The 27,521-nt window shown below is 39.5% G+C and overlaps 2 protein-coding genes and 1 long non-coding RNA gene across 4 annotated transcripts in view; 1 reads left to right on the top strand and 2 right to left on the bottom strand.

Annotated features, from left to right (window-relative positions):
• Positions 1–18,847, top strand: part of LOC140953992 (mesoderm induction early response protein 1-like) — a 41,459-nt gene extending 22,612 nt beyond the window's left edge. Inside the window, exons 9-13 of one of the 2 annotated variants that reach the window (XM_073403378.1) lie at positions 2,976–3,057; positions 4,855–4,899; positions 10,544–10,590; positions 11,665–11,792; positions 18,005–18,847. In XM_073403378.1, coding sequence (XP_073259479.1) covers positions 2,976–3,057; positions 4,855–4,899; positions 10,544–10,590; positions 11,665–11,792; positions 18,005–18,614 — 912 coding nt within the window. In that variant the 3' untranslated portion in view covers positions 18,615–18,847. The remainder of the gene's footprint in view (positions 1–2,975; positions 3,058–4,854; positions 4,900–10,543; positions 10,591–11,664; positions 11,793–18,004) is intronic. The other variant, XM_073403379.1, reaches the window with a different exon arrangement.
• Positions 18,848–21,892: 3,045 nt separating this feature from the next.
• LOC140922068 (uncharacterized) lies at positions 21,893–22,846 on the bottom strand. The gene is made up of 3 exons (XR_012164065.1): positions 22,720–22,846; positions 22,510–22,568; positions 21,893–22,330 (listed from the first exon to the last, which is right to left on the bottom strand). It is a non-coding gene; the product is annotated as an uncharacterized lncRNA (long non-coding RNA).
• Positions 22,847–26,366: 3,520 nt separating this feature from the next.
• Positions 26,367–27,158, bottom strand: LOC140953714 (uncharacterized). The gene is made up of 2 exons (XM_073403117.1): positions 27,064–27,158; positions 26,367–26,745 (listed from the first exon to the last, which is right to left on the bottom strand). Exons 1-2 carry the CDS (start codon positions 27,156–27,158, stop codon positions 26,367–26,369), a joined length of 474 nt encoding a protein of 157 aa, XP_073259218.1.
• Between the last annotated feature and the right edge of the window lie 363 nt (positions 27,159–27,521).

Raw genomic sequence — 27,521 nt, 5'->3', positions numbered from 1 at the left:
TATCGGGACCCTTTGACAGCGCACGAGTGAACCGGAGCGCAGTAACGAGCCCTAACCCCACTCAATTGCCCTTATGCGCGTTCGAGAGCCTCCAAAGGGAATATTGAGGGTCTTTGTACAGTTTCAGTTTATTTTACCGACAAAAAAGAACAAAACAAAGCAAAAGACAAGTATACAGAAATACGCAGAAGCAATGTGGTGAGGAAGCCCAAAAAGAAACCATAAGGCTTAGGTCATCCCCTTTTCGTTCGTTTAGCGTCGAATAGGTTTCCTGGTTTTGGGTGGGTCGGTCGGTTGGGTAAAAAAAAAGTCACAAGAACTCTGAGAACAGGAGGCCTGAAACACCAGCATCATTGCCGTGGAGCCTGAAAACAACAAGACATGGTCACCAAATCGACACAAACTCAATATGGCGGAAAATGTGATGGTCAATTTCATAAAAAAAAGGCCCAAAAAGGGTAAAAAGCAAAGAGGATACACCACCGAACGTTTTATGCATGGAAATGCTGTTATAATGCTCATTTCTTAGATTAAAAGAATTAATTTAAGTCGGAAAAAAAATAAACCTTGTCGTTTCTTTCTCTTGCATTTTTAAAAAATGCCAAAAAACTGGGTCTGTTGGACAACACTTAACAAAGAAAAAATTAATATAGGTATTTAAAGCTCCCTTAAAGTATAAAAGTATAAGTTTACAAGGACAGGATCGAACGTATACTGAGTAACTAAATGATAAAAATTTGATCAAAATTAAATGAAAGGCTAAGAGGCTAAGCGCTGTCTGATAACGAAACGGTAAACAAGAAGTGCTGCTTGTCATTTAATAGAGACGTGAAATACTGGGTGGACCACATCCTGAACTCCTGCGAAAACCGGAAGAGAGGAACGCTCAGGGCTAAGGAGACTAAACAGGGGCGTAGCTGCTTGTACGCACGGTTCGCACGTGCGTACCCGAAAACGTTGAGGAGAAAAAATAGAATGAAATAAACATAACTAAAAAATTCGGTTTCCAGAGAAGCGACGACATTAATTGGAGAACCGAATCTTGGATGATTTATTTATATAGCAAGCTTGATGATGTAAAGCGTGAACGCGTTGTTTTCTCCACGACCTGTCTTCGGATTAGACGAAGTAGGGCACAATTACGTCAATGTGTGGTGTTTTTGTCGGTCAAAAATAATGTGACAAAAAGGGGTAAAAAGAGTCATTTGTAAACTAAAATCGGAGCTGAATAATAGCTGAATTAATGATAAAAGGTTGACGTCAATGAACCGAGATAACAAGCCGACAGAATTAAACAATTTTAGAGGTTGTGTCATTTCATAAACAGCAGAAATGCTTTTGCTTACAACCGTTAACCCCACCTTTAATAATAATCAAGGCACCTTAAAAAAATGTTGAGATTTGGGGTGGGGGGTAGGGGGGTGGGGAAGACCATGTAGAAAAATTTGGGCGTACCTCCGGAAAAATCGTGACTACGCACCTGCTAAAGCCTGAAACTGAATAACAGGAGTCTTGACGAAACGTCCTCAGATATCATCTGTCCGGAGTCGTACTTTCAAGGAAGCGCTAATCAAGAATCACTCATGACGGAGTGAAAACTCCTCGTAGCTTCCAGCGAAAAAAGGAGGACAGCAGTGGTAAGCGGTCGTTCTGTTAAATGTAACGCAATCTTTGCCGTTCACGATCTTTCGGCGCTTGGATTTAAAACGTTGTTGTTTGGTATGTTCTCCCGTGTGGATACCTGACATTTCCAATATATGGAAACACCATGCTAAGGTACGAACAACAGACATTCAGAACATTGTTTTGTACTCTAAAATCTGATTTCATGGACGTAAAACGTTCTGAATTTTAAGACTTTTTAAAATTAGTGCTTTGCCCTCCCTTTGACAACTTCACGTGACTGGTGCACTTGGCAGGAGTTGACAGCTTAAATCTGCCTTTCTTGATAGCAAACGGCAAAGAAGAGATGAAAGAAGAGATAAAGCTCTTTAACGTGGTAAAAGACTCGTTACTGAAATCGAGGTACCAGTGGACGATTTGGGGCTTTGAAATTTGCCATTTTTTCATTGAACGAAAACGTTCGAAATATTGAAAATAATGAAAAATCTCCAAAATATTACATTTTCGTTCAAACTGAGTAAATCACTATTTAAAATGTGTGCAATTATGTACTCCTCTGAATAAGTTATTTGTTGTCCGCATTACAATGGATTTGAATTTTAAAACGATTTTTTTGTGACACATGGTCTAGGGCCTGGATTACCCGGTCCGAGAGCCGCGAAACCAATAACCCCCCCGTACGTGGAAAATAATTATCGGATCGAAGTAAAAATTACATTTATGTTAATAGCTTACCTAGTGCTACTTTGTGAATTTTTTTGAGAATTTTCGATTTTTCACTTTTGTAGACCTCTGGTCGATATTTACTGACATCCGCTCTGTTAAGACGTTCATGTATGGAGTGGGATAAATCATGTAGCGTGCAGAGCCCCTCGTACTCACGAGCCACTTCCACCCCCAAACATTATCAGTTTTTATACAAGGAAGCCGGGAAAAAGTATTTCCAAAAAAAGATAATCACCCCGGCCCTTTCCATGCACAGTAAGGCTTTTGTACTTCTTTACAAATTTAATACAACCTGAACGATGCTTGGCAGTCTGGCAGAGGTGGGTTTTTTTTTGCTATCTCAGGGCCTCAAACCATCGCTTTTCATGAACCTGCTCTAGACTTAGCTTTCAAACTGCTGTAAGAGGTACCTCGTCGAGTTTCCTCTTTGTACCTAGCCTTCTTTAAAACTATTTTAGCTGCTTTTTTCAGGACTGTCGGTCTTCCCCTTTGTTTCTTGTCTTCAAAACCTTCATTTCTCGATGACCATTTGATCATCCTAAGTTAACACAAGAAACATTTTAAACTCCCTTTAATAGTGTCCTTTTTTTTGAAGATTTTTCTAATCTCCTGTTTGAATGATTTAGGCATTGTACCTGTTGTTGCAATGTAACTACACGGTGGAAGATGCTATAGGAAAGAAGAAAAGTCAAACCAATCCACAAGCAGGTAACTTTTGTCATTTGCCACGTATTATTAACCTTCTCTTGCCAGTCAATGCGCTACTTCTTTTTCCCAAACATCCATTCCCACAGTTATTTCGCTTTGTCTTTTCTTGAAGTATCATAAGTTAATTTAGTTACCTATGGCCAAAGGTCTTTCTCTTTTGCGCAACTCACTTCCAGAGTATATTCGGGGAAGTGCCTCATTATGGGATTTTAAAACCAACATTAAGACTTACCTTTTCAAACGTGCTTACGGGGACGAGGTTTTTTTCAGCCAATGTAATACATAGAATTTCTAACCATTCATCTTCTAGAGGTTATCCGGTTTTAATTTTTAGAATTTTAGGGATTTAGCTCTCAGTGCAGCTTCGAATTTTTAAGTAGGATTTTTATCGTAACTTTAATGCAGTTCGTAGGGTACTCTTTTTATTATCATTCGATGTAAGTTTTTAATTCATTATTTTTCTTTCTTATGAATTCTGTAAATCGCTACTTAGCTTTTCGAAATGACGCTATATAAATAAGGTTTATTATTATTATTTTGTATATCGCTCTGTTTTCATTACTGGGTACGGGATCAGCAATAGATGTAAGTTTGGCTCAGTGGGTAGTCATTAAGTTTTGAAGCAGCCATAGCAAAAGAAGGTTCACTCGTATTGTCTCACAAAACTTTTTTTGGCTTCTACCTGGATCACCTGCAACATCAAGCGAGCTCAGCCGTAACAGGCTTACAAGAACAGTACAGCTGTAAATGCAGCAGTGACTATCCTGAAAAACCTGAGAGGCTGTTAGATAATACATGTCTTAAACGGAAAGGTAAACATTAATTGTTAGAGAAAAAGTTCATACGGAAATCTTGACATGTTGGTTAGGTGTTTGGATCGCGTTTTTCAGCAAGACTAATTTAACTGATTTCTATGATTTTTTGTATCCTTCATAAAGAGTGCTGAATCTTTACACCTCAGAGCTCTCTAGTTTTATATCTGCAAGTTTGAAGTCAATCTCGCTCAACAATGCTGGTCAAATTTAACCTTAAGATAATGCGCTACGCAATTGAGAGCACTGATTTGTATTTGCTGAAGTTAGGGAAAAATCTGTCGTAGGATTTCGAAATTGTTTACATTTTTCGTAAAAATGCGGTTTTAAATATATGCCGAATCTCAAACGTTTTTATACACCGTAATTTTTAGGGAGTTATTATAACTCCAAAAATGGAGTAAAAATTTTAGGTACAGGATAACCCCTTTTTTGGGGTTATTTTAACTCCTAATTTAACTCCGAATTTGGGGTCATTTTTACTCCTGAAAAAGAGTTATTTTTACTCCGACTCTGGAGTTAAAATTACTCCGAAATGGGGTTATTTGTACTCCTTACATGGGTTGTTTTTACTCTTTTTGGAGTTAATTTAACTCTGAAAGTGGAGTAAAAATTTTAGGTACAGGATAACTCCGTTTTGGGGGTTATTTTAACTCCTCAATATCTGGGGTCACTTTTACTCCTGAAAAAGAGTTCTTTAAACTCCTTTTTGGAGTTAAAGTAACTCCACGAAAAATAACTCCACTGTAAGGAGTTAAATTAGCCCCACTAGAGGAGTCATTATAACTCCCTGAAAATTACAGTGTAGCTACCAGAAAAAAAAAAAATTTTCTTAAAGATCCACCATTCTTTATTAAGGAGGCCAAAAATCATAGAAATCGGTTAAATTGTTCTTCTTGAAAAACACGATTCAAAAACATAACCAACACGCAAATAAATAGGGCCGGGCCATCTTAATGCAGCCAACTGAATGATTTTGTTGTAGAGATGGCTCTGTGGTCTGAAGATGAATGCAGGGACTTTGAGAGTGGTAAGTTCTCAAAAGATAAGTCAATACAATACAATAAAGAATCTTTATTTATCCACGGTAAAATTCATTCGGGTACAAACAGGTATGGATCTATTTACACCTAGTTACAAGTTAGTTACAAGTCAACATCTAAATCGTAATTACATTTTTTCAAGCAAATATATAGGTTTAGCCAGGGCTAAAAGCGAAGCTCCCGATAATATGTATAGTTTGTTCAGTTTGTTCAAACAAAATATAACATCGTGTAATGCTAAGCGGCGAAGGCAAGCAAGGCCGGACAACGGTGAAAAGCAACAATAGGTCTAATTAGCAAAAAAGCAACTTTGAACGTGCAGCACACTTTTTTTGTACATTTCTTTGGCGTGGTTTTGCACGACTGCAACGGGAAACTTCCAGAAACTTCTTAGTTACACGTTTCATGAAGGAAATGTCGTACGTGTTCACATTTTTTTTCACTGACGCTCATTTTCACCTTGCGTTGGTGGCCGCTAGCCTTTCTCATTTTGTCACCGCCGCTACAAAATTTTGATGTTGTTCTTCCAACTAAAAAATGTCTCCTTTGTTTTGTAATCTCTCGCACTAGATCTCTGTCGCCCTTTTTCTCGTTGAGCTTCGCTGGCCTGCCGCCCACTTTCTCTTTTACTCTGTCTTTCTCTTGCTCTATATTCCAAATTTGTGGACATGACATTTTTTATCTAAGCTTAATAGTTTAGACAACACGGTTACAGAAACAATTTACGCTCTCCGATTTCGTCTTTATTGACTCTTTAGTTGTCTCTGCTTTACAAGACGCCGGTGGCTATGCGATTTCCCGCCAAAATAACCTCGAGTTGCATTTGGGTTGCCATACCTGTTGATTGAGTTATTTTAAATTGGTGTACCTGTGATGCGGACGGATGGTCGCTCGGTCGGTGTACGGTGACGTGACTACCAAATTTTCTCGGATGTGAAGATTACTTCCTTTTTGTTAACCAGGGTGGTCCGCTGGCGCGCTTCGCGCGCGAGCTCCGTTAAAACCCTGTTTTTCATGACTCTCGTGATTCTAGTTGTTCATGTGGTAATCGTTTAAACGTTTCGTGAATATATTCAGAGATTCTGATTGCCTCACGTTTTGAGGAAGACTATTCCAGAGAACAGAACCACTGTTCTTAGAATCTCGAAAAGTGTAAGGAGTTGTGTCAGATCGACTAGTTAATTTGGAACTTAAATACTCGGTAGCAAAACCATTAAGGGATTTAAAAACCATGTCATGCTGGGTACTAAGATTTTTCCAGTTTAGGCTACAGCTGTATCCATCCGTTGTGATGTGCCGGAATCATTCGAGAAGGTCAGAACCTGAGGTGCACGATTTTGTAGTTTTTGACGTTTATCCGATAGTTTTTTGCCACAGGTTCCACAGACATCATTCCAATAATCGAAATGCGGTTAAATGAAGCCTTTGTCAATAGGATGTAATGTTGCTGGGGACAAATAGTCCGGCCTTAATAGCCAGGGCACTTTTTTTTAGGAAACTTATCAATATGGCGGGCTCATGTAAGATTTGTAACAATAAGTATCCCTAGAGATTTATTCTTTGTAGCCTGATTTATGGCTGAGCCATTTACAGGTAGAGTGGGAGATGCAGTTACGGTGTTAAGCTTCTTTCTGGAACCAATCGGCAAGAACTCGGTCATGTTTTGGAAAAGGTTGTTTGCAATAAGCCATTTGCTGATATTTTGCAAATCTGCATTTAGACAAGACTGAGTGGCGTCCATATCGTTGCCAGCGTAGGTAAGGTGCGTATCATCAGCATACTTTGATTCCAGAGTGAAATAAGCAATTTGAGAGAGTAAGTCTTTGAAAGTGAGCCATAGATAGAGCATTTTCGCGTCATTTTTTCTAAGTATGACTGAAACAAATTGAAAGTATTTCCCATAATTTCATAGGCCTTTAATTTGAGTAATAAGATGGAGGGGTCTGCTGTATCAAAGGCCTTTTTGAAATCGATAAAAACTATCGCGTCAACGTTACCGCGATCAATTTCAAAAGCCTAGCTATCGGTAGCTTCTAATAGAGTAGGAATTTTTCAAGCTGAGGTTTTTTACTTGAATAGCAGGCGACAACTAAAGCGGAAATCTTCACTTCTTCTTTCACACAGCCACAGCGACTTCCACAGGTTTGGTAAAATATCGTACCGCACAACTCGCACGTCTTCGGCACAATTATCAGCAACTTTCACCTACATTAACACACCTTCCTGACTTATCGCCTTTGTAAATCGTTTCATTGACAAAGCATAATTATTGATTATTGATTATTTCGTCTTTAAAAACGTCGAAAACAGCCCATTCTGTCAGTTCTATGCCAACTGCCGCCATTTTGGAAAAATGATTCGCAATAGAGTTTGCAGGTTGGGGCAGGACTCTGATCATGTTGTTTCTTAACCCTCAAGTAATAACTGTTATTGCGAATTGGCACTGCGATATGCAAATGTGTCACTCAGATGTAGACACCTCTCGTAAATCAGTGGGCTCCCGACGAAAGCGCCCGATATCAAAACGACAACTGTCGTAAATCGTTCCTGGTCCGCGATGTACTGATTTTGGAAATTTCACAGGAGTCACAGGACGATTCTTGTGGACTTTGAATGTTTCAAATTACTATGGCTAACTTTGAGACAGAAGGTTCTGAACCTTTTTGACTCGTCCAGGCGATAAACATGACGAAAAGTCTTCGACTCCAAAGCTGGTCCAAGCTCACGATTGTGCCGTGAGTCTCACGATTTTTTAACTTTTTTCACGACAAGACTCCTAACCTCATGGTTTTTAGTGAAATATCATTCTGAAATGAACGTTTTTTGTTCAATGAAAACGGAAATGTTTACTGTTGCTGAATCGTAATTGATTCTCCTCGTGTAAACGCCGAGTATCGCAAGCTGCAAATGACTTCGCGACGGTTTGGCGAGACTCTTGTTGGCCATATGTTCTTTAAATGCGACGAAATGAGTTAAGGTGCGGCTTTAACTGTAAAAACATGCTTATTTTTCTCGAATATATCTTTCAATTCTTCATAAATAAAGCTCTACCGGCTTCAAACAGCGTCGACCGGCAGAATTTCGTGGGCAAAAGTGTTAAAGATGATTAATTTAACAAGCATCTTCAAACCGTCCACTGAAAGAAGCCAAGAAAACGAAATGTTATAACAGACTAATTTATAAAAAGTCTCAGGTCTTGTGGCCCACAGTTTCTGAGTTATTTGTCGAAATGTTTCTCGCACCTTTGTAGAGCTTTGTATGGAGACGCCATATTTGTGGACCGTTTTGGTGCACCAATAATTAATTCAATATGGCCGCCGTATCGGTAAATAGGTCAATTAGTCCCCATTTTTTTTTTTTTTTTTTTTCGTAAAACATATTTTTATTTTTTGACAGACTTAGAATATACCGGTAAACTAATTGCAGGTTCATTATCAGCGTTCATTTCTTAAGTACAGTCACAAGTTAGCCTTAGGCACCCTTTGATTCCTTGTTGCGGCGAGTACGTTAGGGACACAATATTCACGTCTCCACGGGACCGCCATTTTACGTGGTCATCCGAGCCACGCGAAGGTCTAGCCATTTGCAGTACCTTCAATTCACAGTTATTTTAAGACCCTGAGTGTTGGTCCGGTCCCGTGAATCGAACCCGCGACCTCCCGCTCTGCAGTCCAGCGCTCTACCGCAAGCTGTTAGCTCCGCGTGCCGGAAACTTAAAAATTCAAGATATATTTTATCTCTGGATACTGTGTCACGATCATGCAACCCGTCTGAAAAAGAGACACTTCTCACACCCTTTCAAATCACAAATAAAGGACAAACAAAAACCTGAGAAGTTAACCGTGTAAACTATCTTTTGCCAAAAAGAATTAAAGCAGAAGGGAGCGTGACCTTCCAAAATTGCCGAAATTTCCAACTACAACGTTCTTTGTTATTTTAGTTTCATTATTATAGTCATATATATTATCTTTTTCTTGCTTATCTGAAAGTTGTAACGTATACCGTAATATTTCCATTTCGTTTTCATAACATTTCTTGTTTTGTGAATTGGTTTAACCTCAATCATTTTTTCCTTCGTTCCTTTCCTTATTTGCAAATAAGCATCAGCCAGCCCGAAGCTTTACTACTTTTGCTGTTGCACGCTGATTTAAAAATTGTACGTTTTTGTTTTTTAATCTCTACCATTTTGTTCTCCATAGTTTCTTGTATTATCTTTTTTTTACTCTATCCGAATAGTGTGAAAAAAAAGATGATGATGGTGACAAAAACAACCGTTTCCTTCCATACAAAACCTATTTCAAGGGTTATACTTACACAATATTGTTATGGTGGGATAAATATTACTTCGCCAAACGTTCCTGCGAAGGAAGACTAACACATTTCGTAGGACCCTTTTCGTAACCGCGGCAGAATTAGTTCAGTCGGAGAAGCGCGAATTCGAATCCTGTCAATTGAGTGTGTGTTTGTTTTCTCTTTCTTTCTTTCCTACTTTTGGCATTTTTCACCATCAAACGCGCGCACATATTCACTCAAACAAGCTAGGTGTGAAGAGACGCGGAATGCCGAAAAGAGACAGATTACAGATTAATGTTTGACTTGGGGCGTTTATTCAGTGTCAAATATGGTCTAGCCTGTGTACAGACGCCCTCCTCCTCTCTGAAAAAATCGGGGAGAGACACGGGAGGGGGGTGTCTGTACACAGGCTGATATGGTCTGATTCGTTACCCGTATTAAAAATCCCTAGAATTGTAGCTAGCCCGACTTCACGTTCAACAAGCGTTCTTAGTTGAGTTGAGCAAGCAGTAATAAAGGGACCGGCAAAGCGTTCCGACCTTCAAATTGGGGGCAAAAAAGGCGCGGCAGAGACGCGCCCGTGCTTTTCTTTTTAATTTATTTCTTTGCGCCATTTTCCATACGTTGTATTGTACATTCCGCTTAATTATGCCATTCCGCAAAGTCCTTCCGTCCTTTACCCTCACCGTTGTTTACAGTGTTGTTCAATTCACTTTCCATGTTCAGGATCCCCAGTGATCCTTTGTTGACACTAGAACTAAAAAGACTTTCTCTGATTCACCTACAAAATTATAAAAGCGGTTCTCGTCAATCACATCGCCAAGGTAAACCCACATTTTCGCTCGCACTTCCTAGCCAACGGCTACTGCTAGTTTATTTCTTTTTAAGAAACTTTAGGTAAGGCAAAGATAAGTGATTATTATATAAACACCAATAAAATACCAGGTGAGCTTTCGCGCGAAAACAGGATATCTTCACACTTGAAAATAACATGTGAAAAGATCACCGTTGCTATCGCAACATAATAAATCGCGCCTTTCGCCGCAAAAAAACTATTTAAGTGAAATGGTTTCGCATTCATCGGTGTTTATATAATAAATAGAACATTAGATGGCCGCTTGGAGAAACGAAATTTATCTTCGAGTGTAGCGTGGCCATGTAATATCCTCTATATCTTTATCGATGAGAGCTGACTTTGTTGTGTGTTCAAGGGTACGTCCCCATAGCGTTAATTAATTATTAATTCAAAAAAACTTATAAGGCGCAAGTATCTATATAAATATATTCAAATGCGTTTTGTTGTTTTTGTTTTCTTTTCCTTTTTCCTTTCATTTTCAGGCCTAAGAGTTTATGGAAAGGATTTCAGACAAATACAGAAAAACAAGGTGAATGTCCATTTTCTAGTCATTGTGATAGTTGGTTATTTTTCATTGAGAATCATTTCACCTTAGATAACAATTTTTCACTGAAGTGGAGGTGGCTAGTGGTAAATAGCCACCACTAGCCACCGACACTGTGATGAATTATTGTTTAAGTATATACTACAACAGTGAGATAATTGAGCACAAAATTGATAATTTTTACTGCTGCCAACGATTACAATTTTTGCGCGCAAATGACCGAACGGCCGTCGCGTTTTCTTGCCGACAAATAAAACTTTTGAAGGCTTTTATCTCTTGTGGGAGATTTCTTCAAAAGGGGTTGTGAATTATCTTTCTATTTGAAACCACCCCGTAAAAAAATATTAAATTTAGTTTTAAACTTATTTATGAACATGTCAGCTAAATAGAGTAACGCAAGCCTTTTTCGCTTCTTTAATCGATAAATTCAAGTCAAACAGACTAAGCGTTACCTGTAAAACTTCCAAACCGAATTTCGTCAACTTCTTCGTGTATTTCGGGAACAGCTTGTTTGATTATTTGTGACATTTATTTGTTTGTTACGGCAGCAAACCGGAAAGCCATTTTAGCTCATTTTGTTCGTAACGGGAGTTTGGCGTCGCTCGGAGGAGCAGCTGAAGGTGAAACGGTGAATAGCACTGGATATCCCGACTTTTAGTTGCCAATCAGAGCGCGCGAAAAACACTATCCACTGTTTTAGTATATACTAAAAACACTTATTACATTAAATAAAAGCATGTGAAATAGAGATTACTAAGAACTACAGTTAATCGACTTTTTCTTTTATTTACTACGTTAGTTTTTTAGTTTTTAGTATTGTTATTTTTTTGTAAAATTACATTAATTAGAATAAGATTGTGATGGGAAAAAAGATCCTTGTGCCGTGTTTGGATGTAATAATGATCGCCTTTTTTTCTTTTTTTGTAAAAGAAATTTTTCGATGATCTTTAGCTTATCATCAAAAAAATATTTCCCGAAAATGATGATTTTTTTTCTTGGATGGTACCCTGAACGCTACTTTTGTCAGTAATCTTAAGAATTGTTTTAATATCAAATCAGGTTATATCAAGGACTGTGGGAGAAATCGTACAATTCTATTATTTATGGAAGAAAACAGAAAGGCATGATGCATTTGCTTGCCAGACTCGTTTAACAAAGAAAAAATACGCTTTCCATCCCGGAATCACGTAAGTACATGCCAAACTTAGATTAGGTGCTGTTAAACTAGACCTTGTCCCCAAGGCTCCCTTTCGAGAAGAGCATTGTGCTTCAAGATAGGAATATTTAGACGTTTCAAGATTCTTTCTTTTTAGTTTGGTGTCGTTCTTTAACCTATTAAAAAAGGAATTAGTTCGTTTCCAATTTGCGACCTCGTAAAGTTTAACCGGTTGTTTCATCGAGTGCTTAAAAAATTAAAATAGATTAAATGGTAGATAACTTTTTTTTACCGTAATTTGAGTCACGGTGAAAGTGCAGATGACACGAGCTCAAATTGTTTTTTGTTCAAGCGATTCATCTCGAAGCTCACAAAAATTGACCTTTATATAGTTAAAACCCTACATTTACTTCATAGCGGAACCCCATTGCAAACAACATTTGGTAATCTATCCATCTGAGACTGAAATTTCGGTTATGACGTCAAGTACGACCGAACGCCGACCGAAAGACGCTGAAGGAGAAGTCAGGAGTCAGCCCGTCGGGGGGAGCAGCATAGCCCCATGGCTAAAACATTTGGTTCTGTCCATTCGAGAAATGCTGATAGTAAGCTAGTGTGGGCTGGTATTGCTCATTCATATTATCATCAAAGACAGCTATCAAAACAGGGTATCCGCTGACCAGTATCACATGACTTTAACGCGGGCTCCAGTTTCGACCCATTGAGGTTGCGTGTTTTCTTGAGGTCCGCCGCTACTGATCGCAGTCTCAAGATTATTTTTTTAACGCATATAGCACGTGAAATATTTTTGTGCTTATGAGCCAGCGACCGGACGCGAAAAGTCAGCCTTTTTACAGGTAGGGAAGGCATTTGCTATTAAGGTGTTCATGAAATCGTTGAGTTCGTCTTTGTGTACTGCGGTGAATGTGTCGTCAACGTAGCGTAACCAAAGAGGTATAGTAACCTAGCCTGGGACCAGGTTCCGCAGTGGAAGAAAAAGGCAAAAAACGGGGCCAAATAGGAAAAATATCGGCGAGCGAAGCGAGCCTAGCGGTGGCCTGAGGAGGGGGAAAGGGCGGCGGAGCCTGGAAACATGCCTTTGACGCCGCCGTTCCTTGTTACCAGATTCTGGAATCATGCTCTGACTGGTCAAATGTCTTCATGTTGACAGATTCGAGGTGCCGTTGACAGTATCGCGCTCTTTCAATGTCACGCTCCTACAATTCGGAAAAACATTTTTAAAACACGGATAAATTTGGAGCAGCAATACAAATGTCTTTGCGAGACTTCAGCTGAGACTTTTTGTTTATCCCTCGGCTCCAAGAGCAAAAAATATGCCTGTGATCTGTTGTAAAAAGAAAAAGAAGCATTCAAAATATCGAGCTTTTCTTATACTCTCTTGTGATAAATTACGATCACATTTACAAAGCGATTGACTTATAAACCGACGTTCAAAAGACACAGCATTATAATCAGGCTCCTACCGAAAACATGAAAAAACCCAAAGTTCAGTGTATGTATGCAAAGAATGCCTGTTGCGTAAAACTAAGCCTTGTGCTCCGAGAACACGTAAACCACAACTTTACGGAGGTATTCTGTGAGCAGTTCTCTCTTGCATGGCTTTTTGGGTTTGCGAAGTCGTTCGCGTCGCTTGTCTGTTGCTTAGTTAACAAACCAAATACGCAACTGACAAGCGACGCGAGCGACTTCGTATAAAACGCTAAAAGCTTTGCATGCAAGAGAGAAACCTCTGCTCGCAGGCCATTCGACGCGATGTCGTCTGTAGGTAGTGGTAGTGACACATTCACCACTGTACACAAAGACGAAATCGACAATTTTCACGAACCCCTTAACAGACAGAACACGGACACACAGTTTACCAAGAAGATCGAGAAAAATGCTGTAAGACCTTTTCATTACTGCTTGGTCACTCGCGACAACAAGACTACGAACGACAATTTACAGAAAACCGACACCTACCGACCGATTACTAGACCAGTCATCGTGCAACTCGACCTCTCATAAAGGGGACAACTATACGGACTTTGACGAGACGAGCGCAACCAGTTTGCGATTCGCCTGGCAGCCTGCAAGACGAGACTGACTACCTAAACAACGTTATTAGTAAAACAACTACAACACGGACGACTCACAGTAACGCTGATTCCAAAACTCAGACTAACGTCAACTCTGGCCCTGTTACGACAGGAACTATACCTTACGTTAGAGGCACCTCTGAAACTATCGCACTTGTACTATACAACCTTACAATATACCTGTTGCACATAAACCGATAATTACGACGACTACTTACTAATGTCAAGGACAAAGACAAACCGGAGGACAGACAGGGAGCAGTATACAAGATCAAATACTGCGACTGCCAGGCTACTTATTGGTGAAACCGGTAGAAACCTAAGCACACGACTTAACCGAACACAAACGAACGACGAGAAATGGTGACGTCAACAATCACATTGCTGAGCACCATTTACAGGCAAAACATCAAATCGTATTACGTATTCTACAGACTACTATCAACGACTCACTTTAGAAAGCTGGTTTACTAACTTCAAACAAACTCCACTGAATCGTTGTGAACAGTTACCGGCACAGTACAAACGACTTATTGACGGAATCGAGCAAAACTAACTCCGAGAGAACGACTGGACAACTGGTCAATTTGACTAAAAATAAACGACTGGTTAACTATGCAATAGACTCATCGAAACGAACCAATGAAATTACAAGTCTTCATAGCCAATAACATCACGGCTTTACTGACAGACGACCTATAACATCGCGATTTAATTGACCAATCAGATTAATAACCAGAGTTTAATACCATCAACTGACGTGATAAAACTCACTTTCACTCTGAAGATGACTACTCCACAGGTTGTCGAAAGGTCAGTCACTGTCAACAACAACAGTCCTATTCAAGACTACGTTGACCCGGACGATCATATTCAGCCTACTTAATGTTTTTCAAGTTTTGATAAAGATAGCTGACAGTCATCGAAACTGTCAGCATCATTAAGACGTTAAGACTGGCTATGTTCTAAGAACATTTAAATCGACTTAATAACTTCACTAGCCTGATGAATTTCTTCAAGAATACATTTACGTGTTATTTGAATTCAAGCATACAGATTTTTTTTACTTCTCACAGAGGTTATTTGCTTAATGCCACACTTTAAGTTCCCTGTGCTGGCTTTTCATAGTTCAAAGTTTTTTGCTATTGCTGTCATAGTGATATCGATGTAACTGAAAACTGCATTTTGACAAACTTTAATTGATAGTCAATCACTGGTGAAAATTTCACAGCGATCGGATAGCGATAAAAAACTTTTAAGGGGATTGAAAAATCCTTGGTGTGGTCTCCGAAAAACTGTATCGAAACACCTTAAGGTGTATAATTGTCTACGAAGTGAGACGCACTGACAGATGTCCTTTTGTCTCGATTTCCGCTCTTATTCATTCGAGGCTGCTGGACCAAATTGCTTTATTGTTCTCTGTAAAATACTTCTGCCGTGGAAAGTAATCGCCAAAAGCATTTCTCGATCTCCAAAACGGCCAGTCCAGACAACGCCGACCAAGTTTTTCGTTTGATGACGACATTGCGTTGCGGAAAAATGCTTTTCAACGTTGCATCGTGAGTTGAAAAGCCTTTTCGTTACGGTTCGTAGCATTGTTCTCACGACGGTGAGAATCTTTTCTTTTGTAGATTTCTACAGTAAGGGTACATAATTATGTTTGTTGACATGTTATGAATATTTGTAGAAATATCGATGTTTTATCTTTTTTTTTTTGCTATCTCGTCTTTATTGACAGCCGCTAGTTTGTTACCGAACTTAATATTACTAAACTTAGTTTAGCTCTAACCTCGGATATCAATATGCTGCTTTCGATTGAGAAGTACGTTCCCGGGTTTTTTTATTCCGGGTTTCCGTACCGGGCAGTGTATCATTGCTATTCAGTTTTTTCTAGGTTTTTCTCTTAGCCTTAATTCTTTGTCTTGTCTTTTCACTGTTTTTTTCTTTGGGACTATTTCATATTTCATTTTTCATGTTTGCTTCATGTCTGCGTGTCCAGGTAGATCTTAGAGTTTATATGAATTCATAATTTTGACATTTTTTAAAGATTATTTGTTAATTATTGTTGAATAGTAATTGTTATGTACTTTTTGTGCATTGTTATCCCGACTATGTTGACACTACGTATAGATATTTTGTTAATAAAGCGCTGGTCCTTACTATCCATTAGACATCCAGCACGAGTCACACTCCATTCTGTTGTCGCGTTATTTATTCGGCGTTTAGTGCGCTGTGCGGAGGGTAGTAATGAAATACCATCCAAATTTGCAAGCCGCTATGCTCCACGCCTGAACTGTGCACTGGGCGCGCGGCAAAATTATAAACCTCGCTTCGCGAAGTAAAAACTCAGTTGGTAAATAAGGACAGTTTAATAGTCCCTAGTCGTTGCATGTCATAACATTTTATTTTTTTTGTCAGTGAAAAGAAATTGTACGCATAGGGGCAGCTAAGTGTTTAGACCCTAATATCATCAATCAAATTCTCCAGACTACATAAGCGGGGCGGATCGAGAAAGTTCAGAAAGGGGCGGCCGGAACCCTTAGCTATGAAGAATACTATTTATTTTACTGGGAAGTCTTAAAAATAATAGAAAATATCACTGGTAGGTTTTAAACAATTAAGGACTATTATTACTTGTTCTTTTTAATGCTCCAAAGGCATAGAACTCTTGAAGCATATTAGCCCGTTTCTTAAGCAACGTCAAAGGGAAACCTATTACAGTGGTGTTATAAAGCCCACCCTCTATGGGATCATGATATAGGACAGCTGCAATGCCGAACATCTTCAAAGTATTTTAAAACTTCAAAAAAGAGCGGCACGCATTATACTCGATGCTGAAAGACTTACACCATCAGTCATATTATTCAATAATCTAAACTGGCTCCCTTTTACTAAACAATCTCTAATAAAGAGATGCGCACTAGTGTATACGTGGGTCCACTATTATATTACGCCTAGTTATTTAAATTGTCTGTTAGTCAGAAATTCAGAAATTCATAATCGAGCCACTAGACATTCAAACATAAATCTGGTGTGCCCCAAGTATAAACGAAAAACAGAAAGAGGTCGTGCTTTCACTATTAGGACAATAAAGGACTGCAATTGCATGAATGCCAATATAAGAAATAATGGCTCGCAAGCAAGTTTTAAGCATAACGTTTTTAAATCCTTTCTAGCTGAACAAAAGGCTGCGATGCTCTCCTTAGACTATAATTGTATATACGTTTTATGTTGTTTTTTATCTATCTTAGTCATAATGTCTTTTTAGGAATCATTTATTATATTTTATCCTAAATTATCTTTGAAAATAGTATATTTTATAGTTTTTAGTTGTAGAGTCTATATTTGTAATTGTTTTAAGGGCCACAGAGTCATCAGTATCTTAGGACTACTGTTAAGTGTTTTACCCTCTTTAAATAAAGCCTATTATTATTTTATTATTATTAATGCTGGGCTAGCACAGATGAGCTCTTCCCGCCGGTGGGGACGACAACATTCTTTGTCAAATAAATAGGAAGATAAAAAAATAAATAAATGTATTTTTATGTAAATGTATGTATTGGAAGGATTGTAATTTGATTATACTTTGTTGTTTTAGAAACGTAAGAGAGGGCTACCTTCGTGCTAAGGTTACCCTAGCAAGCGGGTTAAAGCTAGCTCTGGTTTACAAGCAAATTTCACAGTTAGGGTTAACCTAACACTAGGGTTACCCTTCCTCCTTGTAAACAGGTCCTCGGCTGTGTTTGGCCTCGTCCACACGTATCCAATTATTTTTGAAAACTGAGATTTTTTCCTCCGTTTTGAAAAAAAAGGTGTTCACACGTAGCGTATTCGAATCGTTTTCACCTGACCACACGAAAACGCTGAGACGGTGGAGATACGATTGCGTATCGTACAGGGCGTGCGCTGTGTGACGAATGACATCATCGTATTCGGAAACCTTTACTCCGCAGAGCGTTTTTGAAAAGATGCGTTTTCAGTGACTGTTTTTACCGGATACGTGTGATCAGTAGGCCAAACCGGAAAAAAAGAAATCTCCGTTTCTTGAAGATAAATTGATGCAATAGTTGCCTCAGTCGTACCTGTTTTTATCTTTTTATTTATATATTTTTATATTGATTTAACCTCATTTTTGCGTTTGCATTAGGGATTACATGGACAGGTTTCTGGATGAAAACGAAAGTGCAGCATCTAGTCGTGCCTCCAGTCCACACAACTTCTCATCAAAAGCACGACCAGGAAATGGAGCGAGTCCTGTTTCTACTCAGAGCCAAAGCCATCAGCCAGTAGCAACACAGCCGTATGCTGTACATACAGTGGCAGCACCTACCTCAGCACAAAGCACTGGTCTCACTATAAATGTTTCAAATTCCAACTCTCTGTCTATTACCCTGACAAGAGGAGATGCCAGTGATAAATCTCCTAACAGACTCATGCAGCAGCAGCAATCGTGTGTACCAACATCCGTTATAGTGTCAGGTCCAGACTCCGGTAGTGAACCTCCTTCTAAAAAGCTAAAAATGCTTCCTAGTGGAAAACCAAAGTTAATCAGCAGCATGCTAAGTAAACCTCCACCTTTAAAACCTATTGCAACTTCAGAATCATCAACTTTTCATACAAGTAGCTTGGGCAGTACATCATTGGTGTCAAGCGGGGTGTCCGGCTTTAATATATCTAATTCACATGAATATTCTTACTTAGCTGCAGTTCGAAAAACGCCTGGTCCAGACTCTATTCTCTTTACACAGCACAAGTGATTAATATTTATTTGGATACCATAAAGAAAATTTAACCACAAAGTAATCAGCAAATGCATGAACATAAACAAGGAACACACCTGAAGACAAATTAATTTACTCTAAAACTGGTTAGTTTGAATCACCGGCAGATGAGTTATGTTGTTGTATGAATTTTTAAAGTTCTTTCACAATGTGCAAGTATTGTTTTTAGGTTATGCATATTGTAATAAATTTTAGGTGCATACTCAGTACATAGATCCACTCGTCTTGTCCTGTCAGGGTACTCAAATTTCTTTTATATCTCCTTTTAGAATGTCCATTCCATAGACCTCTACATAGTAGTAATCTATTAATAAGTTTACCCCTAGGTATGTTATTTGGATTAGCTGTCATCAACTCAGTTGAGAGGCTCTTCCGTTAATGCTGACTTTTATATAAATCGCTATGACCCATGCTATTCTAGGATGGCTAGCAATAAAGGTAAGCAATCGCAATGTAATAGGGGCTGATTACCTAATCTAGGCTGGCCCGGTTTGACGGGTTGCTGAGGTGACTTTTACCCCGATATTACATGGGGTGGGACAGCCCAGAGCTGCTATGTTTACGTGCACATGTAAAGTTTTGTGTTGCCCACTACCCCTTTGCTTGTAGGTTTGCCGGGATGGCCTGGCGAGTATGATTACATGGACAATTTTCATCCCGGTTAGCTGGGATGGTATCACAATACCGGGATGGCGCGGTTGTCGTCCAGTCACGAAGATGACTTTTGCTTCATGTAATCAGGCCCTTACGTTACTACCCCGCGAGCCTAAACAAGTTTCTACATAACTGGTAACCAGAAGCACATCCTGACCTAACCTGTTTCAATGCAGTTCTTGTCTATAGAGATTAAGGGCCCCCTTAGATGGAGGTGGGGGACCTCAGCTAGGTTAGGTAACCCTTGGGTAACCCGCCTGTCTGTAGTTAGTTGTTGACCTTTTTGCTCTCACGAACTTTCGTGATAATATTGCTCAAGTTCTCCCACTTTACAACAAAATAGACAAGATGGGTGGCAAGAGATGAGATCTCAGCCGCCATTACACCCTTTCCAACACCAACACCAAAGTTGTAGTCTTTATGCCCCTGAAGCGTGGCAAAAGGTGACTAACCACGGTGATCTGTCCATCGTTGCATGGGAATACTTTGGCGTGACTGCAGTCCTGTTATTAGGGACCTTGCGAAACTACGAAGGCTTCGACGGAAGCTTAATAAAGGAACAAAAGTAACAAGCACAAAAAATAGATTTAGTCGGGTTTACGTATTTCCGTAAGTTTCTTTGCTGTTCTCCATCAACTGCAACGTGAAATGACCAAAGTGTTAGTTCTTCGAGAGAACCATCCTCGGAGACCCAGGGGCAGTCAGTCGGGCGGGGTTAAAAGGCGCGACGAAAGTTTTCAAGCATGGGCTGAAGAGCCCCTGGGTACTGACTCTCACCGGACCATTTCCAAACGGTCAAGCGAATGCTGGCTCATGATTGGGCACAAAAAATGCTTTGTATTATTGTGCCCAATCGCGAACAGCATGTCCTGAGTTCTTTTCGTGGGTTCGTACACGACGGCTATTGACTCGATCACGGCTTGTCTGGCTCATGCACCAAAGAAATGCACGCAGTCAGGAATCTTTCAGTTTGGTATAAACGCTACATTTCAAAATACTGGTAGTCTTTACACTAGAGCCTAAATAAGCTAAGAAATATTTCGAGACAAGTAAATTTTAAATTCTTGAAGTAAAAGAAAGCTTCACACACAGCCTATCTTTTTTACTTCAGGTTTTCCCACGCAACGTAATTAAGATTGATTGACATGCTTCGCCTTTCTGAAAGCTTGGAAACCGCAAGTTCGCTAAGTCGGTTTTAAGGATGGTTTTCAAGTCACTTGAAACTTTCTTGAATCGTTTCAACTTTCCGACGTTAATGAGATGTAAAGTTACTTGAGATTTTGCTTAGGGCTTCACAAACGCATTTTTCGTTAAGTAAAACTTAGCAGCTCTTAAGTCTTAACAGCCTAGTGTTAAGAAAACCACTGTCTACACGAAAACTAAGTTTACAACAGGTATTCACGCTTGAATCGATCACGCCTTCGTAAATATTAAGGAGTTAAATATGCCACGACAGGACAACCACTAAAACGTCGCATGAAGAGTGAACTCAGATTTTTTCAGTCTCTATCGTCATTATTCTAACTCTCTTACTTTTTCAAATGCAAGGAACTCTTCTGGAGCCGAATTCCTGTCAACCATATGCAAGTTCATAAAGAGAAAGAAAATTTAACTTGTCATTGTTTGTTTCCGTCCTTCACAAAACGGGAAATTAGGCATTTTCACGTGGTAGGCGTGCAGTGACGGCAAAGAAATATACAAAAAAGCGTGATGCACGTGCAAAGTTGTTGTTGTGCCTTGTCAAGCTATTTCCTTTTTTACTTTCTCGTCGCCGCTTCATCTTAAACTTCCTATTATTTACGATACATTGTGATCCGTCAGAAACAGAATTTTCTCAGTGCAAATTAAATTGCTCCTGCTGATAGCATCCGAAACGTTTTTCGACTCATCGGTAGTCTTTCGTTTCTGACTGTGGCGAGATAATAGCCGTCGTGTACGAACTCACGAAAAGAACTCAGGAGAAACTGTTCGCCGATGGGGCACAATAATACAAAGCATTTTTTGTGCCCAATCAGGAGCCAGCATTCTCTTGACCGTTTGGAAATGGTCCGGTGAGAGGCGGTACCCAGGGGCTTTTCCGCCTGTGCTTGAAAACTTTTGTCGCGCCTTTTAACCCGGCCCGACTGACCGCCCCTGGGTCTCCGAAGATGCGAGGGAACAAAAACAGCAAGAGGCGAGCTCCCAAGAGGTCTCGTCTTTTCAGATGCACCTCAGTTGCGTAACGGTTGAGTTGTTGAACAGCATTCAAGTTCGAAAGGATGTCAAGTCAGTTACTCAGCGGCGTTTTCAATAAATAGGGACTTTAAGATCTGGGACGCGACGACTTCTAGAACGCTGTGGCTGATTAAGGACTGGAACTAGAACGCCGTCGTTTGCGCGCGAAAAGTAAAGTTAAGATCTCCGTCGCGATGCAAGACGACGCGGCTGCAAACCGCTCTTTATCAGTGTGATTCTTCACGTATTCTTCGGCAATTCTTTCGCAGAAATAGCAATGGCATCATTTAAGAAAGTCCAACAAATGCTTTGTTTGTGCTTTGTTCGATAGCATCACCTCCACTTCTTCGTTGACGCTTCGGTTTGTCATCGCTTTCATCCGCTAATGAACCTCTTTTATTCGTCTCTGACAGCTTTTCCATCGCTTTAAGTCTAACATCTTCCGCTTTAGCCCGATCTTATTGAAGTTTTTTGCCAGCTGTTTTCCCTGTGTTTCCTGTAATTCCGCTTCGCCACTTTCCTCCAACGCGATGATTATATCCAATAGATTTTCTAGTTCCGTTGGCTCATCGGGAGTTATACCAGTTGCTTTTTCCTCCGCTAGAAGTTTCTTCTTATGCTTGTAAACAAGGATTCCCACGTGGTCTCGGACTGATCGCTTATCAACCCTGAATTTCGGCACAGTGCATTTGTTCAAGGTGTCCGCTATTTTTTCCCACATACTGCTTCTTTGTGTTGACCCTTTCTTAGTTGTGTAGGGATTTACATTGACGACTTCTCTGCATAGAATGGCTTCATGATCATGTGTCCAAAACATTACTGAACTAAAGGGAAGCATAAAAACACACGCAGTTTAATAAAATTAAATTAAATAATACAGATTAAAATTGGCTTTTAGCGGCAGATGAACGCAATAAATCGAGAACTGCAACGGTACAAGAGAAGAGAAGAGAACCCAGAAGACTCCTGCGTTCACTATTTGCAGTTTTAGCTCGTGACTTACTTGCAAGCCTTGCTCGAAATCGAATTCGAAGGCGCTGCCATTTTATAAGCTTCGTACACCTGAAAGAAATTTGAAAATAATCAAAATCCTTTCATCTCTGCGATCTAAAATGTCGCCAGAAATTACGTCCAATGATTGTAGAGTGCTGATTTTACATGTTTAGAGGAATATATCATCATTTAATTTAAGCACAGGAACAAATATACTCACGTTTTGTACAGAACGTCAAACTCGCAAAATCCACGTTCTCGACGCGACTTGGTGACACCAGGACGACGGCGTGAGCATGCGCAACATGTCTCCTCTTTGAAAATTTACTTCCGGTCGCGTCTTACAGACGTCGCGTCTCGGATCTTAAAGTCCCTAATGTCACAAATGGCCATTCCTTGTATGCTTTTCTTCCATTTGTTTTGTTTTTTTTTTAAATTTATTTATGGTATTTAGCATATTTATTAGAGTTATGGTGCCTTGATTCTATGCTTTCAGGAATTATGTTGCCTCGATTTCATGATTCTAGTTTTATTTACGACGTTTGGCATTCCGCATTTTGGAATTATGTTGCCTCGATTCCATGTTCCTTGTTTCATTAACGGTACTTGAATTCTGCATTCCCCATTCTGGAATTATGTTGCGTCAATTCTATGTTCCTTTTTCTTTTTACGGTATGTGCATTCTGAATTATGGAATTATGCTGCCTCGATTTCATGATTCTAGTTTTATTTACAACATTTGCATTCTGCATTTTGGAATTATGTTGCCTCGATTCCATATTCCTGCTTTCATTTACGGTGTATGAAATTCTGCATTCCCCATTCTGGAATTATGTTGTCTCGATTCTATGTTCCTTTTTTTCACGGTATGTGCATTCTGGAATTATGTCGCCTCGATTCCATAATCACTGATTATTTACGCACCGTATTTGGAATTCAACGTATTTACTACACGGTATTTATGTTGCCTCGATTCCATAGAATTAGAACGAGCCGGCCTGGAAATAGCTTGTGAGTAAGGCGAAAGCGTGAGAAACTGGAACCGATAAGCAGAAGTATTTGCAAAAAGTCACCTTCAAAATGAGTTTAGCGGGCTTAGTGGCCGAGGCGTTTAGACGAGAGCTTGTTGAACGAGGGTTTTCCTACAAATCCATTAGTGAAAGACTCCGAGTTCTCTTTCCTGGTAAGAGGGCCGTCGATAAAACCCGGAACATGGAACATTCCGGAACATCCCGGAACATGAAAAAATTTGTAAAATTTTAAAAAAATAATAGCAAGGAGTAAATAAGACAATAAATATACTTTATATATAACCAAAATAGACATAAATACATAAAATAAAAGCGAAAAATAAATAAAGAAAATGAATCTAGTATCTTCTCCGAGTATAAGAAAACAATATTTTGTCGGAATCACGAGAGGATGAAGCTTTATCCTCTCTTGGTCGGAATTGATTTGCTGGGCGAGTGAGGGCAGTTCCATGCAAATGACAGTCATGATTGACGGCTCGCCTCTTTAAAATATAGTAGATTGGGTTGCGAAGAGGGGAATTTTTAAGCTTTCCTCACACAGCCTCCTCCTGTAATGGTTTGCCTTGAATCAAGAGTGAATCATGACGGTTATCTATTTAACAAGAACTTAGGGGCTACTGGCTTTGGATTTAAAGGGTAAGATTTATATTGGTGGTAGATACTATGCTGTTCACAGTCCCCGATTTTTATGGTGATTGCGGCCATCTTGGTTTCTCATGGCGAGCGAAATCTGGGGGGAGTTCTAAATGCCGCTAAGGAGTCCCCTAGGGACGGGTACTCGTTTCGTTCGCTGTACAAAACTAAGATGGCGGCGATCGACAGGAAAATATGGGACTCTGACCAGTATAGGTAAGTTTTCTTATTTGCTTCATACGTAGACGATTTCACATGGTCTACTTGGTTGTCTAAACTAGTGTAGAGTACTCGAGAATTAATGATTTAAACTTCTGCCGGACGTAACTTGCTTGTTGTCCAATACAGATTGCCGTCAGATCATGTGCAAGCTCGCCTGCTACGCAAACAAATCAATCAGTTACTATGATGTATAACCATATGCGTTATCTTTCCTCATTCGAACTATTACTTATGAAACACTCTACTGCAAGTTATCACACTTTATTGTAAACGTGAACAACTACAGAAATTCGTAGTTTTAGCACTCTCGTAATAAAAGCAACCTTGAAAGAGCATTCTGAAGTGACAAATCACCTATTTTCATGCGCAATAATGTCAAGACTAGAGACAGTTTTGTAGTTCTCGTTGGATTCTCTTGTCAACCTAAGATTTTAGTTTCAGTTACATCGTATTATAACTCGCGTTATGATTAAAACATGGAGTACTTTAATGTCAGCATCGCCCCTTCAAAATTGCTTTTCTGCCAACCGATTTGATGAAGATAAAAATGTAATGTAACAAACAACAGAACAATAAGCCACGATCAATGATAATAATATAATTGATCAAGGTAAACAGGGAAAACTGGGTTGCTTTGCATTAATGTAGGCTACAGGCAATAGGAGGTAGCAGAAATGCAAGAAAACTGCCATGTCCTGCGTAGCTGGCGGTTATGTGGGGCTCAAGAGTGAGCAGCAAAAGCGCCACTATTCCCCCTCTTGCCAACGGTTTTACAACGGTTTTTTCTCCGTTTTACCGCTTGCTTGCGTGCCCAACAGAAACACCAGCTATACGTGCTATGACATATCCAACGTGGCCCAAAAACGTTTGACATGATATTTTATAATATTTGAAGTTTAAATATTAAAATGCTGAGCGCTATACAAATAACTTTCGCAGATTGTGAAGCGAAGAGGATTTCGATATGTAAACTTCTTATCAAATATTTAACATACTTTTATTCTCTTGATATATAACTTCAACCAATTTTGTATTCCTTGAAAACGTAAAAAAAACGACAACATAAGGCCAGATCTGACGTTTCAATGAACGATTAATATTTAATGCAACCCAACGTCTAACACCGGCGATGCACTCGGCACCCAATCTGTCGATTTCACTGAAAAGCAAAGAGGCCGCATTTAATAAAGCAACCCAACCACAATTATTTTTTACTCTTTGGGTTATCTGGATGAAACACAAGTGCATTTAACACATGTAAATCTAATAACCGCACGTTAACTAGAACGTGTGTTTAAATTCCCGGATTCCAGATTGGGCCACGAGTAGCCTTTTTTTACATTTCGGACTTGCATAGAGTTTTGCCTCAGATGGGTACTGACTTCAAATGCAGACCAGCTTTTTCATACCGTATCGGGCTGGAGGTTGAGTAAATGCAAATAGTGAATTACCATGCAAAATCCATGCTGAATCCTTCAGATCTGTTTCACAGTAGAACAAAAAGTATGATAAGGAATTCTTTTCGATAAAAAAGGAGCAAATACAATAATTATCATTCAACCACAAGCCCACAAGTCTTATCTTAGGTGCTACACAACTACTTATTTCAGTCTGAACATCAAGTGTTTCTCAACAATGTGAATAACTACAATTCAGGCTCATTTAGCTCCCAAAATCGTGCAAATACAAGTTAATGCTGTATTTTGCACAGTAGAGTCTAGACGAAGACGGAACTGTTTCTTGAAAACAAGACTTGGCAGGTCTTGGGTGATGAATACTCCCCTCCCCCAACTACGTTACTATTCTGGATAAAAGGTGTGTTTACCGAAAGCTACGTAATTTCATTAAGTCACAACTATAGATTTCTGAATACAACCACATGTTTTAGGTTTCCTTTGTTTTTCATTCCCACACTTAAACATTAAGCAAAGTGTTTGCTGATGTCCAATTTTCTGCCTAAAATGTAATTAAAGAGTATAAACTACATATTAATACTGAATACAGTAGCTAAGTACTCTTCATGTACTGAATCAATGTTCAAGCCTTCCTGTAAGCGTAGCATACTTGTATTGAAGTAAGGGTGCCTCTGTAGGATGCAGCTCGGACTGGGGTGGTAGTATTTGGGCTTTTCTGGGGATATCCTCTTCTGTACTGCCCCGGTAAGTGGATCCTTGAAAGGGTACTCGTCTTTCTCTAAATGCTGTACTACAAGATCAAAAGGGGGGAGGCAAGGACTGTTGTCTGGATTTTTCGGTAATGTACCACGACATCCAGTACACCTGCTGATCCTTCTGTTCATTTTCATTTCGGGAAAGGGATTGTTGTTGAACCATGGTTTTCCACCAGCCTGTGCCTGGGACCTGTTAATGAAGGAATGTTGACAAGGTGACTTAAGTACACGTCAGTGATCATTTGTTTATTTATTTTTATTTCACCTGAAATTAAGGCAAAGATTTTTACGTTACTTAAACTTTTTTCAATATATTTTTTTTCTTATAAGAATGCCAGGGTAACTTTGAAGTCGTCACCTTTTTTCATCTGCTTTTAAAAACCCAAAAAACTTTTGAGAAGTTTGGGAACTTTGAAAAAGTAATCACCCAAGAGAGGTATAGATTATTGTGTCTTCAAAATTTCTTAACAATGTGTTCAATTTCAGGGTGAATTATATGCTAAAGTACCTGTTAAAAGACATTCCTTGGTAAATGTATCCTTGTGTGCGAGCTTCCATCGTCTGTTGCTGAAAAGTACACGTGTTGTCAGCAAAAATAGCCATGTTTGGTGTATACGTGTTCATTGTTCCAGCCGTACCTTGGGGTAAAACTGTTTGCGTCATCAAAGTGCCAGGATGTGGGTATTGGGGCTGATTCTCATTGTAAACACTCTTGGAGAGAGTGGACGGAAGGTAATCATCTCGGTCAAGCCTCTGAAATGCACAAGTACCTGCTGTGGGAAAGCTGGCAATGGGAACATTATTTGCTGCGCCGCTTGTTCTGATGTGACTGGGTCCAGGCACAAATGATCGAGGAACACATGACGGCAGTCTGGCGTTGTTTTCTACCCCAAGATTACCACAAGCATCACCATAGTGATTCTTCTTTACTGATCTGTCTCGTCGTTGACGGTTGCCCTTTTTCCC

Source organism: Porites lutea, chromosome 12 (assembly GCF_958299795.1).
Source record: "Porites lutea chromosome 12, jaPorLute2.1, whole genome shotgun sequence".
In the NCBI taxonomy this organism is placed as follows: Eukaryota; Metazoa; Cnidaria; class Anthozoa; order Scleractinia; family Poritidae; genus Porites; species Porites lutea.
The sequence above is the reverse complement of the archived record's forward strand: the minus strand, read 5'-3'. Positions and strand labels throughout refer to the sequence as shown.